Consider the following 16154-nt stretch of genomic DNA (forward strand, 5'->3'; position numbering starts at 1 on the left):
CTCCCGAAGGGGGGCGGGAACAAGACCAGAGCGAAGCTTCCGCTTTCATTTCTGTGGTTATTAAGTTACCCTTTCTCATTAAAGGAGTATCGCGGAAGGGTGATTTTCTGTCGGCAAAGACTTCCCTAACGACGAGTCCACCCATGAAACGGGGATGTAATAATGTCGTATCACAATGGGTGGCCTAAAAGAGCGCAAAAGCCAATCAGATGACTTACATTCTAGTAGAACGTTATATTATAGTTCACCTGACCAGTCAGTTTCGATCTCTTCTCTGCGTCTCCAAAATGCTGCCCTCCGGAATTAGGTTCTACCCCCTCCATTCCTGGCCAGTGGTTTGGTCCGACCTTAATACTGACAGGAGGAGCGAGCTGCGTCTGCGCAGAAAGCTGGCGGGGGGGTGGGGGGAGGAACATGGCGCAAGCTCTGTCTGAGGAGGAGTTTCAGCGGATGCAGGTGCCACTCGCGGTGGGAAAGACCACCCGGCTAGGCGACCGGGGGCGGGGTAGAGAGAGGTCGTGCCATCAGCTCTGAGAAGGGGTTGGTTGGGATGGACCCTGAGTTTATGGGGTGGGTCTGGAGAAGGGAAACTGAGGCTCGGAGTGGTGAGATTATTGGATTCCGAGATACTCTGCGGCTTTGAAGGTTGGACTCTGTTAGCATTGTGGGCGGGGGAGAGCGCCCTTAAGTAGGCGGTACCTTACTCAGACCTGGAGGGGATGAGACTTTTGGGCCCGTGCAGGGGACACCATCGGCGGGTGATGATAATGGGCTTTGAGGGAAGGAGATCCTGAGAAGGCGAAACCATTTTGTCTGGAGAGGAAGGAAGCGGGTGTTGGGTGGTTTGCGTCATGGTGGTAGGAGCCCTTGAGAGGGCAGAACCATTAGCGGGTGGGAGGTGGTAAGTTTTGGGGAGATACCACTGTGCCCGGGGATTGGGGAAAGACCCCAGATGTTGTCATTGTTCCTGGGAGGTGGAGATCTGTGCCATTGGTAGTTGGTAGTGCATCCTAAGAGGGGGCGGCACTGGGGTGAAGAAGGCCATGAATGGGTAATAACATTAATCCCATTAATTGGGGGGAGGACCAGAAGAGGTAAACGAGTGATACCTTGGACTACAAGGAGGGAAGATCACTGGGCTTTGGGGAGGCACTCCCACTTGATTCTTTTGGGGGGACTCTGAGATGCAATGAAAGGCCATAGCATTGCACTATGAATGGGCCCTTGTTGAGAGGGTTCCTCACTGGGGGGCTCTGAACAGGGTCCAGCATGGGGAGGGGAGGAACTCTGAGGGAGGACAGGTAATCCAATTGGTCCTTGAATGAGGGAAACCAACTGTCCCTGCGTGAGGGACACTGAGAATGGAAGGGCGAGTTGATTAACCCATGAATGGGGAAGGCCACTGTCATCTGAAGGGGATTCTAAGTGAGTAAGAGTCATCCAACTGGCCTACCCAAGGCCTTGTAGAGGCTTACCCTGAAGGGCGTAGGGCCATTCCCATTGGATCATGACTGGGGAGATCTTGGGAGTGGGAATACCCTTGAATGAGGAACACTGATCCCACTGGGCCATGAATGAGAGAGAACTACTGGGCTTTGTTGGGGGGCAAGTCTCAGGGGGTACAAAGGGTATTCCAATTGGACCAGGACTTGGAGAGACAGATCACTGGGTCCTGGGGAGGACAGGAGCAGGAAAGATTCTGTGAAGGCCAAGCCCTCTCACTTTGAGCAGACTACCAGAGATAGCAAGTGGAGGCTGGTGGCGTGGGAGGGAGGGAAAAGTCCTGGTGCGGGAAGGAACCGGCCTTGCTGGGTAGAACCAGCCTCAGGGTTCTACAGGGCTGGTAGGGAGGAGGATGCTTAATTCTTTTTTTTTTTTTTTTTTGAGACAGAGTCTGTCTCTGTTACCCAGGCTGGAGTGTGCAGTGGCACGATCTCAGCTCACTGCGACCTCCACCTCCTGGGTTCAAGCAATTCTCCTATCTCAGCTTCCCTAGTAGCTGGAATTACAGGTGCATACCACCATGACCAGCTGATTTTTGTATTTTTAGTAGAGATGAGGTTTCACCATGTTGGCCAGGCTGGTCTTGAACTCCTGACCTCAAGTGATCTGCCCACCTCAGCCTCTGAAAGTGTTTGGATTACAGGTGTGAGCCACTGCGCCTGGCACTTTCCCTTAATTCTTTTTTTTTTTTTTTTTTTTTTTTGAGACGGAGTCTCGCTCTGTCGCCCAGGCTGGAGTGCAGTGGCCGGATCTCAGCTCACTGCAAGCTCCGCCTCCCGGGTTCACACCATTCTCCTGCCTCTGCCTCCCGAGTAGCTGGGACTACAGGCGCCCGCCACCTCGCCCAGCTAGCTTTTTGTATTTTTTTAGTAGAGACGGGGTTTCACCGTGTTAGTCAGGATGGTCTCGATCTCCTGACCTCGGGATCCGCCCATCTCGGCCTCCCAAAGTGCTGGGATTACAGGCTTGAGCCACCGCGCCCGGCCTCCCTTAATTCTTTTTTTTGAGACAGAGTCTCACTGTGTCACCCAAGTTGGAGTGCAGTGGTGCAATCTCGGCTCACTGCAACCTCTGCCTCCCCAGTTCAAGCGATTCTCCTGCCTCACCCTCCCGAGTAGCTGGGACTACAGGTGTGCACCACCACACCCGGCTAATTTTTTATATTTTTAGTAGAGATGGGGTTTCACCATATTGGCCAGGCTGGTTTTGAACTCGTTACCTCGTGATCCACCCGCCTTGACCTCCCAAAGTGCTGGGATTACAGGTGTGAGCCACTGCACCTGGCCCTCCCTTAATTATTGAAGGCGGCCTGGATGTATTTTGAGAGACTTGGAGGTGGGGGGACCCTGGAAAGCCCCCTGACTCAGTGAAAGTTGGGCAGAATACTTGACCCTCTTCCCTTAGGAAAGAGGGAGGAAGACAGGCCCCTACTCCCTGCTTTCAGGGGCCCCCAGGTCTGGTCAGAAAGATGGACAACACCCCTGACAGTGTGTGTTCAGTGTGTGGAGAGGTCAGCCAGGATGAGGAGGAGGAACTTTATCCTGTGGGCATGGAGAGCCAGGGAACTCACACAAGCAAGACCCTGACTGGGGCAGTGCTCTAGGGTGGCCTGAGTGCAGCATGGATTATAGTGTGAGATGGAGGGGTGAGGCTGGCTGGGGTTATTAGTGGAGCTGGAAAAGGTGAGCCAGGGTCTGAGGGCCTGGAAGCTCACTTTAGGTGTAGCACATACAGGTCTTAAGGAGTAGCTACAGAGGAACATGGAGGGCATAAGGTCTGTGGGGCTTAGGGGCTTGGTTCCCTCATGGTAGGCGTAGGGGCGCTTTCCTGACCAAGTCTTTTCCCTTCCTGCCTCCCCCAAAGGCTCAGCTCCTGGAACTCCGGACAAACAACTACCAGCTTTCAGATGAACTACGCAAGAATGGTGTTGGTGAGCCAAGAGGGCCTTATTAGATGGGGGTGGCTTTGAGGCATGATGTCTGAGGTTTTCCCTCAGAGGCCTGGCAGGAAGGCCTTTCAGTTTCTTGCCACCTACTGAGGCTGAGTTTCCCTGCTTTCCTGACACCAGAACTCACCAGTCTTCGACAGAAGGTCGCCTACTTGGATAAGGAGTTCAGCAAAGCTCAGAAGGTACCTCCCTCCACCCATCCATCCACCTACCCATCCACCTACCCATCCACCCTTGCCTCTACCTATCTGACTCATTCATCCCTCCAGTGAGCACCTACAGTGAACCAGACTGAATGTTGCATGCTGTTTTCATGTAGTCATTTAAAAGATTCTCATGGAATTCTCTTTAGTTGGCTAATTTTACCTAATCCTGCTTAATTTATTGATTAATTTTAATTTACTTTTAATTCATTTCTAATTTCAGTTCCTCATTCTCATTCACTGACTTTTAATTAAATATTCAAATCTATCAGTAAATCTACCTTGAATCTGCCTCCCATCCTCCACTCACACTCCTGCCTTGTGCTCCTACTTCCCATCTCTGTCCTGGTCCAGTTGGGAAAATGAGAGCAAACCCACCTCTCAGATCCTCTAAAGATGAGATAGAATATAACCTAATGTGGCCCCTCAAGACATTCAAGGTTCTCCTTTGTCACTGCTCTGTCCCCATATCTAGCCATACCTAGCACAATGTTGATACATAATATGTGCTCAGTAAATATTTGTTGGATGAATGAATACAGTATGCAGAAAATCCGGCAGTCAGGAAGTTGCACTGCTCTTTGGTAGGATGCTGATTCCCCTAAGCTGGCAATGCTCTTGGCTGCCCAGCAGGGGAGCGACAGTTTCCACACTGCGTGGGAGGGACAACAGAGACATGTATGGACAGATGTAGCAATGAAGGCACAATTTCTGAGCCTGGAGATCCAGCCCGTAAATGGTTAAATACCAGGGCACCTCCCTACCTCCCCTACTCCCCATCAGCCTCCAGAGTTTCCAAGAAAGGATGATTTGTGTGTGCTGGGGCCCCAGGGCAAGATTTGCATTCATTCACTCACTCACGCCTTTGGGCTCCAAATTGTCACACATGTTCTGTGGTTGAAGATGCTCCCATCCCGCAACCCCCATCATCATTGTCCTCCCAAAACGCTTGGCACAGTTGTCTCCATATCCTAGTAAGGCAGTCCATCTCTGTTCACTTTAGCTCTCTTCCCACCCACCCCCACTTTAGGCACTGAGCAAGAGCAAGAAAGCTCAGGTAAGGGGATCTCTTGTGGGTGAGTGTGACTGGGAGACTGTCTTGGTGGGCTATTTCTGTATGCTGAGATTTCCTTGTACTGGCCTTTCTTTCTCTGTGTGCCCTTATGTCTGCTACTACCTCACTGCCATGTGTTGCTGTATCTGTCCTTGTTTCCCTATTTGTCTCTAACTCTGTGTCTCTTTCCTTCTCTCTCTTTCTATCCTCTTCCCTGAGTCTCTTTCTGTCTCTGTCTCTGTCTCTGTCTTCCTGTTCCTGTCTCTTTGACTCATTTCTCTTCCCAATCTTCTCTTTGTCTCTCCCCCTCTTGTTCCTGTCTCTGTGATTTCTCTTTTTTTCTGCTTTCTCTCTCTGACTCTTTGTTTCTTCCCCACCTTTCCTCTCTCTTCCTAACTCGTTTCTTTTCCTGACCCTTCCTTCTCTTCTCCCTGTTCTGTTCTCTCCCTGTTGATTTCTGTTTGTTCCTCTCTCCATCTTTTTCACTCTCTCCCTCCCAATCCCTCTCCCCTTTTCTATCTCTCCCCCTTTCCCCATCTCTACCTCCTCTCTCCCACATCATTATCTTCCTGTCTTTTCTTCTGCTGTCTTCCTCCCTGTATTCCCTTCTCTCTACCTTCCCATGTCTTTATCTCCCTTTCCCTGTCTCTCATTTTATCCTTCCCTATGTCTCTTTCTCCTGTATCACCTCATTCTCTGTACCCTATGTCTTCTCCCACCCATGTCATTTTCTCCCTCTCTCTGTTTCTTTGCCCTACCTCCCTATCCTTCCTGCCCTTGCTGGAGTCCTGGCCCTTGTCTGCCACTGCAGGAAGTCGAGGTATTGCTGAGTGAAAATGAGATGCTGCAGGCAAAGCTGCACAGCCAGGAGGAGGACTTCCGTTTGCAGAACAGCACGCTAATGGCCGAGTTCAGCAAGGTGCTGGTGCCTGGGATAGTCAAAGGGGAAATGAGGGGTAGGGGCCATCTGAGCTGAAACCTAACAGCAGCAGAGAGTGATTGGATAGGGTCTGGCCCTGGAGCACTGTCCGTGGTGCTGAAACAGGTCCTGGATTGCTGCTGGGGGGCAGTAATTTGACAGATGGGGCCACTAACTCTGCTGGGATTAGAACGCTTTGAGCCCTGAGGTCAGCTGGTTCCTGGCCAAGTCACTCCTTTTATTTGAGCTTCAGGTCTCCATGTGTATAATGTTGGGTTGATGCTATGGTGCTCCAAGGTATTGGGGGGTTTTAGGCAGAGTTCTTATGCTTAATATAGGATGGAAAAGTGTTTGGGCTTCTTCCCTTTTCTTTCTTCTCTTCATCTGACATGAGCCTGGGGTTCTACCTCTTCCAGATAATTCATCCTGGAGCTACTAATTCTATCTCTCCATTGATTTTAGTGTCCTGTCTGTTTCTAAATCTACTGGGCAGTTGGAGACATTGTCTTTTGTTCCCTCATCTATCTTCTGTATCCACAGTTAATAATTGTCTATGTTTTTAGTGTGTTTTAAGGAAAAAAGTCTCATGGCAGCAAATTTTTTTGAGATGGTGTTTCACTCTTGTTGTCCAGGCTGGAGTGCAATGGCGAGGTCTCAGCTCACTGCAACCTTTGCCTCCTGGGTTCAAGCAATTCTCCTGCCTCAGCCTCCTGAGTAGCTGGGATTACAGGCATACGCCACCATGCCTGGCTAATTTTGTATTTTTAGTAGAGATGGGGTTTCTCCATGTTGGTCAGGCTGGTCTTGAACCCCCAACCTCAAGTGATCCACCCACCTTGGCCTCCCAAAGTGCTGGGATTAAAGGCATGAGCCACCGTGCCTGGCCCAAAAATGGTATTTCTTTTTTTTTTTTTTTTTGAGACGGAGTCTCGCTCTGTAGCCCAGGCTGGAGTGCAGTGGCCGGATCTCAGCTCACTGCAAGCTCCGCCTCCCGGGTTCACGCCATTCTCCAGCCTCAGCCTCCCGAGTAGCTGGGACTACAGGCGCCCGCCATCTCGCCCGGCTATTTTTTGTATTTCTTAGTAGAGACGGGGTTTCACTGTGTTCGCCAGGATGGTCTCGATCTCCTGACCTCGTGATCTGCCCATCTCGGCCTCCCAAAGTGCTGGGATTACAGGCTTGAGCCACCGCGCCCGGCCCAAAAATGGTATTTCTAAGGCTCCATCTGAGAATATAGTGCCTGTGACCTTAAAAAAACAAAACTGAAAATAACCTTTAAGCAGATACAATACCAGGAGAGGCAGTTGAGCAAGTAGTAGTTACCAGCAGGGACTCTGTAACCAGAAGGCCTAGATTAAAATCTTGGCTCTACCTTTTACTAACTGTAACCTTGAGGAAGTTACTTAACTTGCCTGGTTCTTGGTTCCCAAATGTTTAAAATGGAAGTCATGATAATAACAGTACCTGCCTCCTCACAGGGCTTTTGTGAGGATTAAATGAATAAATGTATGTAAATCACTTAGAACAGAGCCTTGCACATAGTATCAGCTATGGAAGCATTAGCTATAACATTATCCTTCTATTAACTCATCTTCCCTCTAAAATATTTGACTTTTTAACAGTTTTGTGGCCGGGCGCGGTGGCTCACGCCTGTAATCCCAGCACTTTGGGAGGCCAAGGCGGGCGGATCATGAGGTCAGGAGATTGAGACCATCCTGGCTAACATGGTAAAACCCCGTCTCTACTAAAATACAAAAAATTAGCTGGGTGTGGTGGCGTGCGCCTGTAGTCCCAGCTACTCAGGAGGCTGAGGCAGGAGAATCGCTTGAACGCGGGAGGTGGAGGTTGTAGTGAGCCAAGATTGCACCACTGCACTCCAGCCTGGGCAACAGAGCAAGACTCTGTCTCAATAAAAAAAAAAAAAAAGTTTTATATCTACCCTGTGGCCCTGCTTTGCCTTAGTCTCTACCACCTCTCATCTGCTGTTTCTACAGCCGCCTCCCTGGTGTCTTCACTTCTAGTTTCTTCTACTTAGTTCACACCACAGAGGCTGTTCTGACCTGCAGATCTTACGACATCACTCCTTTACATAATACATTCCAGTGCCCCCGGTCCTGTCCCTAGTTCAGAGCCCCTGGTATTCACATAACTGCTGGCTTCACCGACTGACTCCTCACTGCTTCCTGCCTCCAGCCTCCATGGTATCATGATTCTTGCAGAGTGAGGCAAGGGCAGACATTCTTCCATAAATCCAGCTTGTTTCCCGGCATCTGCCCTGGTCCAGCACTGGGCCAGTTGCAGAGACTTCCTGCATAGTCCCTTTCCTCCTCCAATTCCTCCCAGGAACTGGAAGTGCTCACAGAGAGAGCTACGTTAAACCTGCCACTACCCCTTATTCACCAAGACATTTCAGCTCAATTGTTCCTTCAACAAATAGTTACTGAGTACCCACCACATGCTCTATGTTCTGGAAATACAGTTGTAAGCAGCACAGAATGATCTTCACTCTTAGCTTACATTCTGGGGGTGGGGATGGGAGAAAGATGATAACAGTAAACAAATAATGCTAGTAGTGATAGCTGACATTTATATGGTGCTTACTTTGTGCCAAGTCCTGTTTGAAGTACTCTACATTATTCACTCATTTAATCTTTGAAATAAGCCTATGAGATATTAGTATCCCTATTTGACAGATGAGGAAAACTGAGTTCCAGGGAGATTAAGTAATTTGTCACACAGCTAGTAAAAGGCAGAGTAGAAATTCACATTCAAGCAGTCTGGTTTCAGAATCTGTGCTTGTTACAAAAGAAAATTGTGATTAGTACTAGGTAAGAAAGAAATGAACAGTGCTGTGACAGAGAGTACTGGAATTTTCTCTGTTGAGGGATACCACTTTAAAGGTGACATCTGAGCAGAGCACTGAAGGATGCAAAGAAGCCAGTTATGTGAATAACTGGATGAAAGGATTGGTGTTCTGGGTAGAAAATATTGCAGGCAGGCTCGGTGCGGTGGCTCACGCCTGTAATCCCAGCACTTTGGGAGGCCGAGGTGGGTGGATCACCTGAGGTCAGGAGTTTGAGACCAGCCTGGCCAACATGGCAAAACCCCATCTCTACTAAGAATACAAAAATTAGCCAGGCATAGGCCGGGCGCGGTGGCTCAAGCCTGTAATCCCAGCACTTTGGGAGGCCGAGACGGATGGATCACGAGGTCAGGAGTTCCAGACCATCCTGGCTAACACGGTGAAACCCCGTCTCTACTAAAAAATACGAAAAACTAGCCGGGCGAGGTGGCGGGCGCCTGTAGTCCCGGCTACTCGGGAGGCTGAGGCAGGAGAATGGCATAAAAACCCGGGAGGCGGAGCTTGCAGTGAGCTGAGATCCGGCCACTGCACTCCAGCCTGGGCGACACAGCGAGACTCCGTCTCAACGAGACTCCGACAAAAAAATAAAAAAGGAAAAAAGTTAGCCAGGCATGGTGGCGCATGCCTGTAGTCCCAGCTACTCAGGAGGCTGAGGCGGGAGAATCGCTGGAACCTGGATGGCAGAGGTTGCAGTGAGCTGAAATCGTGCCACTGTACTCCAGCCTAGGTGACAGAGCGAGACTCCATCTAAAAAAAAAAAAAAAAAGAAAAAGAAAAAGAAAATATTGCAGGCAATAAAATAAAAATTCTCTGTAGGCCTCGATATTCTCATATGAAAATGGGGACAAGGGGCAGGGCGCAGTGGCTCACGCCTGTAATCCCAGCTCTTTGGGAGACCGAGGCAGGCGGATCACAAGGTCAGGAGATCGAGACCATCCTGGCTAATACGGTGAAACCCCATCTCTACTAAAAATACAAAAAATGAGCCGAGCGTGGTGGCAGGCGCCTGTAGTCCCAGCTCGGGAGGCTGAGGCAGGAGAATGGGGTGCACCTGGGGGGCGGAGCTTGCAGTGAGCCGAGATCGTGCCACTGCACTCCAGCCTGGGCGACAGAGCGAGACTCCGTCTCAAAAAAAAAGAAAATGGGGACAAGGGATTTTCTCAGGACTGCTTTGAGAAGTGTACTTTAGCCAGGAATTGGGCAGAGGTCTGGCTTAGTTTTATTGGCATTGTATACGTCTCCAAGACTAACGGCTGGCAATGCAGGAGCTGTCATCAGTGTTGGCCCTGGAAATGACCTGCAAGCTCTTTGTGGTGCTTAGGATGAGAGGGAGCTAACTCTGGGCCCAGGATCCAGCCCTCCACAGAAGAGGGGTGGCAGTGAGGCTGTCTGTAGCACTAACAACCTCCAGAGGAGCCTGAGGTCTTGGATTGCATCTCTGAGGTTGGAAGTAGGAAGAGGAAAATGGTTTTTGGTGTCCTCATACTTGGTATGCTCTTGGTATTTTCTGACTCTGCCACTTAAAAGATGTGTGAATTTGAAATTGTTTAACATCTCTGTGCCTCAATGTCCTTATTTGTAAAGTGGGAGGGCACCTACATCATAGGGTCATTATGGGAATTGAGTGAATTGTAAAGTACATGGACAAATGCTATGTAGGTTTCAGCAAATACTGTTCTGATTCTCTGCTTCTCTGCCCCTTCTCTTCCTCTGTTCAGCTCTGCAGCCAGATGGAACAGCTGGAGCGAGAGAACCAGCAACTGAAGGAGGGGGCTGCAGGAGCAGGGGTTGCCCAAGCTGGGCCCCTCGTGGATGGGGAGCTGCTGAGGCTGCAGGCTGAAAACACAGCCTTGCAGAAGAACGTGGCAGGTGCATAGAGGCCCTCCTGGGGATGCGGGGACCTTGGGGCTTGAGTAGGGCAAGAAAGGCTGTCATCCCCTCAGGGGAAGGAGAAGGGCTTCAGAAATAGGGTTGGCCCATGCCCTGTGTGACTTTGGACAAGCCATTTCACTTCTCTGAGCCAAAGCCTTGTCATCTACACAGTTCATGTAGTGATGTCTGTCACCCAGAAGATTGTAGTAGAGATAAAAGGTAATATCATTCTGCATTAGTTCAGTGTCTGATACCTAGCAGATGTTACAGATTAGCAGCTTGAATGTCAAAAAGGAGATATTTGCTAAGTGGAAAAAGTGAATGGAGTGTTGGGAAGATTCTGAGCCCAGATTGTAAGTGGGGTCTGGGATGAAAGCTGAAAGAAAGCTTGATAGAGTGTGGGAGCATGTGGTATGTGGAACTTTGGAGAGCAGCTGGGACGTCTGTGGTGGTGGGTGCTGGTTCCATGACTAGGAGGGAGACTTAGTAGAATGTGGGTGGGAATTAGGAGGCTCTAGGAGGGATTCAGCTATGGGTGGCACATGGTGGGCATGGCCTTCAAGGGCTATGGGTGGGGCTTGAAGGATTGAGAATGGGATTTGTGAAACCAGCTTGGGCTAATAGTAAACAGAATCTTAGTGGTTGATAGGGCTTAAAATATTTGTGAGAGACTGGGCACAGTGGCTCATACCTGTGATTCCAGCACTCTGGGAGGCCGAGGCAGAAGGATCTCTTGAGGCTAGGAGTTCAAGACCAGTCTGGGCAACATAGCAGGACCTTGTGTGTACTAAAAATAAAATAGGCCAGGCGCGGTGGCTCACACCTGTAATCCTAGCACTTTGGGAGGCCAAGGTGGGCAGATCGCCTGAGGTCAGAAGTTCAAGACCAACCTGGCCAACATGGCGAAACCCTGTTTCTATTAAAAATACAATAATTAGCCAGGTTTGGTGGAGCATGCCTGTAATTCCAGCTACTTGGGAGGCTGAGGCAGAAGAATCACTTGAACCTAGGAGGCAGAGTTTGCAGTGAGCCGAGATCACACCACTGTACTCCAGCCTGGGTGACAGAGAGAGACTCCATCTCAAGAAAATAAACAAATAAATAAATAATAAAATAAAAAAATTAAACGGGCATGGTGTGCACTTGTAGTCCCAGCTACTTGGGAGGATCGCTTGAGCCCAGGAGTTTGAGGTTGCAGTGAGCTATGATTGCACCACTGCACACCAGCCTGGGCAACAGAGCAAGACTGTCTAGGGAAAAAGTTTTTTTTCGAGATGGAGTCTCGCTCTGTCACCCAGGCTGGAGTGCAATGGCTCGATCTCGGCTCAATGCAACCTCTGCCTCCTGGGTTCAAGCGATTCTCCTGCCTCGGCCCCATGAGTAGCTGGGATTACAGGCGCGTTCGCTACCACACCCGCCTAATTTTTGTATTTTTAGTAGAGACTGGGTTTCACCATGTTGGTCAGGCTGGTCTTGAACTCCTGACCTCGTGATCTGCCCGCCTTGGCCTCCCGAAGTGCTGGGATTACAGGCGTGAGCCACCGTGCCTGGCCAGGGAAAAAGATTTTTGGGGGAGGCTGAGACGGGAGGATTGCTTGAGCTCAGGAGTTCAAGACCAGCCTGGGCAATGTAGTAAGACCTTGTCTCTACAATAACTCAAAGAATTAGCCCGGGGTGATGGCACACACCTCTGATCCCAGCTACTTGGGAGAGTGAGGTGGGAGAATCACTTGAGCCCAGGAGGTCAAGGCTGCAGTGAACCGTAATCATTCCACTGCACTCCAGCCTGGGTGACATAGCAAGTCCCTGTCTCAAAAAAAAAAAAAAAAAAAAAATGTTAGAGGCATGGATAGAGCTGAACCTTCGTCTTTTATGCATGTGGTCATTTGGCGCAGGGACTCTGCCACCTGAGGGGTTGAAGGCCAGTTCTCCCTCTGTTCGACGCATGGCAAGAGACTTCAGAGACCATCTCATCCATAATATATCCCTGTTCTACTCACCAGCCCTGCAGGAACGCTACGGGAAAGAAGCCGGGAAGTCCTTAGCTGTCAGTGAGGGCCAGGGGGACCCCCCAGGGGGTCCAGCCCCCACCGTCCTGGCCCCCATGCCGTTGGCAGAGGTGGAGCTGAAATGGGAAATGGAGAAAGAGGAGAAGAGATTGCTCTGGGAGCAGCTGCAAGGCTTAGAGGTGAATCTGGGTCTGTTGGAGCTGGAGACAGAAGGCAGGGCAGATGTTCTACCTCTGTCTATAGTCCCACGGAGATGGCTGTGACATCACACCATCTTGTGGGCTGATGGGGTGAGGGAGGCAGACGGGCAGGGGAAGGCTTCTCCCTGTCCTTGCTGACAACAACCCTCCCATCCCTCATCCTTCCCTGCAGAGCTCAAAGCAGGCCGAAACATCCAGGCTGCAGGAGGAACTTGCTAAGGTGCGGCTGCTTGGCTCTTTCCCATTTTACTCCCAATCTGCTGGATTCTTTCCCATTCCATTCCCAATCCTAGGGCAGAAGGGGCATTGTACCCCATCAAAGCCTAGGTTTCATCATCTGTGAAATGGAGAGACTCACACCTATGTCTCAGTTACTTTCAGTATGGAATGGGCTAATGTGGTCCCACTATATCTTGTGTATGATAAGTTTCATCCCATCCATCTCCTCTCAGCTTTGCCCATTCACTCATTCATTCATTCATGCAAGCATTTACAGACTCCTGACTCTTATCTTAGGACCTGGAGACCCAGGGATGAGGCACCCAGTCATGATCCTGCTTTCCAGGCCCCCCAGTGTAGCCATTCTATAACATGGCCATTGGCCACTATTTTGGGAGCATAAATACTGGGCTTTGGAGCCTGAAGGATCTGGGTGGAGATAATACTGTTGTTGCTGACCAGCTGGGCAACCAAAGACTCAGCTTCCCCATTTGTAAAATGTACTACTCACTTCTCAGGGCTATTTTGAGGATTCCACAAGATAACATAAGTAAATCCTGGCTTCCAAAAAGGACTTCATAAGAAGTGTCTATATTGGCCAGGCGCGGTGGCTCAAGCCTGTAATCCCAGCACTTTGGGAGGCCGAGACGGGCGGATCACGAGGTCAGGAGATCGAGACCATCCTGTCTAACACGGTGAAACCCCGTCTCTACTAAAAATACAAAAAAACTAGCCGGGCGAGGTGGCGGGCGCCTGTAGTCCCAGCTACTCGGGAGGCTGAGGCAGGAGAATGGCATAAACCCAGGAGGTGGAGCTTGCAGTGAGCTGAGATCCGGCCACTGCAGTCCAGCCTGGGAGACAGAGCGAGACTCTGTCTCCAAAAAAAAAAAAAAAAAGTCTATATTTATTAATTTTATATTTGTCTTTATATTATTCTCAATGTTATCACTTGTCTGCACCCCTCTCCCCAGCTCTCCGAGAAACTGAAAAAGAAACAAGAAAGGTAAATTTCTTTTTCCTAGGGGTACTGGGGGCTGAAGGGGGAATTAACTTACGGAACTGACCCATCTACATCTGTCCTTCTGTGCCCAGTTTTTGCCGTCTGCAGACAGAAAAGGAGACTCTATTTAATGACAGCAGGTAACTGCCAGATTTGCAGGCATTGGTGGACAATTGGGACAGTGCCTAGTGAAGACTACAGGGGCAGAGCTAGGAGACCGGGCCTCAAGCCATGCCCAACACACCCCCTCCCCATTACCCCTAGGAACAAGATTGAGGAATTACAACAACGGAAGGAAGCTGATCACAAAGCCCAGTTGGCTCGAACCCAGAAGCTGCAGCAGGAACTTGAGGCTGCAAATCAGGTGATGGGGGCTGGGTTCTGAGATCCCTGGGGTAGGGGCTAGGACTGGGAGCCTGGAGAGGTCTGAAGTCCATGGAGGCTGGCTGGGGAGTCTGAGATTTCCTGTGTTGGAAATGGATTCTAGGGTACCCCAGGAGCTAGGAAAATGGAGAGCCCTAGGAATTGTTATAGGAGTCTTCATGAGTGTAAGATCTCAGGGGGCTAAGGACTTAGGGGGCTGTGTGCTATAAATTTGTGTAAATATGAAACTCCTGGAGGTTTGAGACCACAGTCTGGATGAATCTGTGGTCACTAGGGCCTAGGACCAGGAATTGGGGTAAGTCTGAACTCCCTGGGCGCTGGGTGACTTTAAGACCTTTAGGGGCTGGGATATCAGTAAATTTGGGACTCCCAAGGGCTGAGGACATGGCTAGGTACAACTTTCAAGGGTGAGACAGTTGGGGCTGAAGGCTGAGTGCATTTGAGACTCTCAGGATCTGGGCGCTGGCTTGGGCCTAAGACACCTAGGAAGTGAGATCATATGGGCTAGGTAGTCCTGAGATCCTTGGGGGCTGTGAACAAAAAGCTGGTCAGTCTGAGACCTCCAGGGGCTGGAGCAAAAGTTTAGGTGGGTCTGAGGCTCCTGAGGACGGGGGGCTGGATGACTCTGAAGCCTCTGGGTTTCCTTCTAGAAAAGGTGAGTCTGAGGTCCCTTGGAATGGAGGATATGGTGGCTTGTGGTTCTGAAGTCCCTAGAAACTGGGAACATGGGGTCTAAGACAGGAGTCTAGGTAAAGCTGAGACCCCCAGGAACTGGTGGTTAGCTGGGTCTGAAGATCCCAAGAGACTGGGGAGCAGAGTGACAGGTGAAGGAGTCAGTCTGAGAGTTCACCAGGACCTGGAAACTAGGAGGTTGTGAGTTTGAGACCTCTAGGATCTGGGACTATGAGTTTGGGTGGATCTCACTTGGGAGATAGGGACATGGGAGATGAGTGTGTCTGAAACCCCTGGTGGCTGGGATTGGGAGGCTGGGTGAAGCTGTCATCCTTGTGTGCTGACTACATCTGAGATCCATGGGGCTGACTGTGTCTGAGAATCCTGGAGCTCCCAAGCTGGAATCTGGGTGAGTATGAGACCTCTTATGGATGGGAGCTGAGTGAGTTTGAACCACACAGGAGCTACGGCCAGGAGACTAGATGTGCCTGAGATCTTGGAGGCTGGGATAGAGGGGCTGACTGTGTCTTAAGCCCCTGAGGGTAGTGACCTGGCGTCTGGGTGAACCTGAGATTGCTGCTGGCTAGATAGTCTGAGACCCACAGGTGCTGGGAACATGCTGTCGGGTGGTCAAAGAGGGAGTCTGTATGGTTGTATGCACCCCAGGAGAGGCTGAGGTGTAAAATGGGCTCCCCTGGTCTCCACAGAGCTTGGCAGAGCTGAGAGATCAGCGGCAAGGGGAACGCCTGGAACATGCGGCAGCTTTGCGGGCCCTACAAGATCAGGTATGTTGTACTGGGTGGGCTCAGGGAGCTGGGGTTCAGGATGGGGGCAGCCTGAGTGGGTACTACATAGGCAGGCAAGGTCCCAGGGGATCCTGCTTCCCCCAGGCCTTCGTGTGTGTTTGTGTGTGTATGTGTCCTTTCTTTCTTGGCTGTGGGTAGGTCCTGTCCCCCTGTTCTGGACCCACTCTCACCTGCTGTGGGCATGGGGCCAGGTATCCATCCAGAGTGCAGATGCACAGGAACAAGTGGAAGGGCTTTTGGCTGAGAACAATGCCTTGAGGACTAGCCTGGCTGCCCTGGAGCAGGTAAAGGACACCTGGCGGCCCTTGCTGATCCCTGTCTTGTTCCCCCATCTCCATCTGTTTCTGGTGCACATCAGGGTAGGGTGGTCTGGACCCCATGCTATTCTCCTGTCTTTGTTTCTGTTGCTCCTTTCAGTTGGCATCCAGCCCTCTTCTCTCTGGCCATCCATCCCTACTTTTTTTTTTAACTTTAAAAAATTTTATTAGGGAGGCTGAGGCAG

At 50.5% G+C, this 16154-nt stretch overlaps 1 protein-coding gene across 1 annotated transcript in view; it reads left to right on the top strand.

The window, feature by feature from the left end:
* Positions 1-385: 385 nt before the first annotated feature.
* Positions 386-16154, top strand: part of GRIPAP1 (GRIP1 associated protein 1) — a 28735-nt gene continuing 12966 nt past the window's right edge. The window contains exons 1-13 of the mRNA XM_025372093.1: positions 386-456; positions 3367-3433; positions 3572-3633; positions 4685-4711; positions 5520-5627; positions 10209-10359; positions 12366-12550; positions 12744-12791; positions 13762-13793; positions 13883-13930; positions 14055-14154; positions 15554-15631; positions 15844-15936. Coding sequence (XP_025227878.1) covers positions 415-456; positions 3367-3433; positions 3572-3633; positions 4685-4711; positions 5520-5627; positions 10209-10359; positions 12366-12550; positions 12744-12791; positions 13762-13793; positions 13883-13930; positions 14055-14154; positions 15554-15631; positions 15844-15936 — 1041 coding nt within the window. The 5' untranslated portion in view covers positions 386-414. The remainder of the gene's footprint in view (positions 457-3366; positions 3434-3571; positions 3634-4684; positions 4712-5519; positions 5628-10208; positions 10360-12365; positions 12551-12743; positions 12792-13761; positions 13794-13882; positions 13931-14054; positions 14155-15553; positions 15632-15843; positions 15937-16154) is intronic.

The sequence above is a fragment of the Theropithecus gelada genome, chromosome X (assembly GCF_003255815.1).
Source record: "Theropithecus gelada isolate Dixy chromosome X, Tgel_1.0, whole genome shotgun sequence".
Classification (NCBI taxonomy): domain Eukaryota; kingdom Metazoa; phylum Chordata; class Mammalia; order Primates; family Cercopithecidae; genus Theropithecus; species Theropithecus gelada.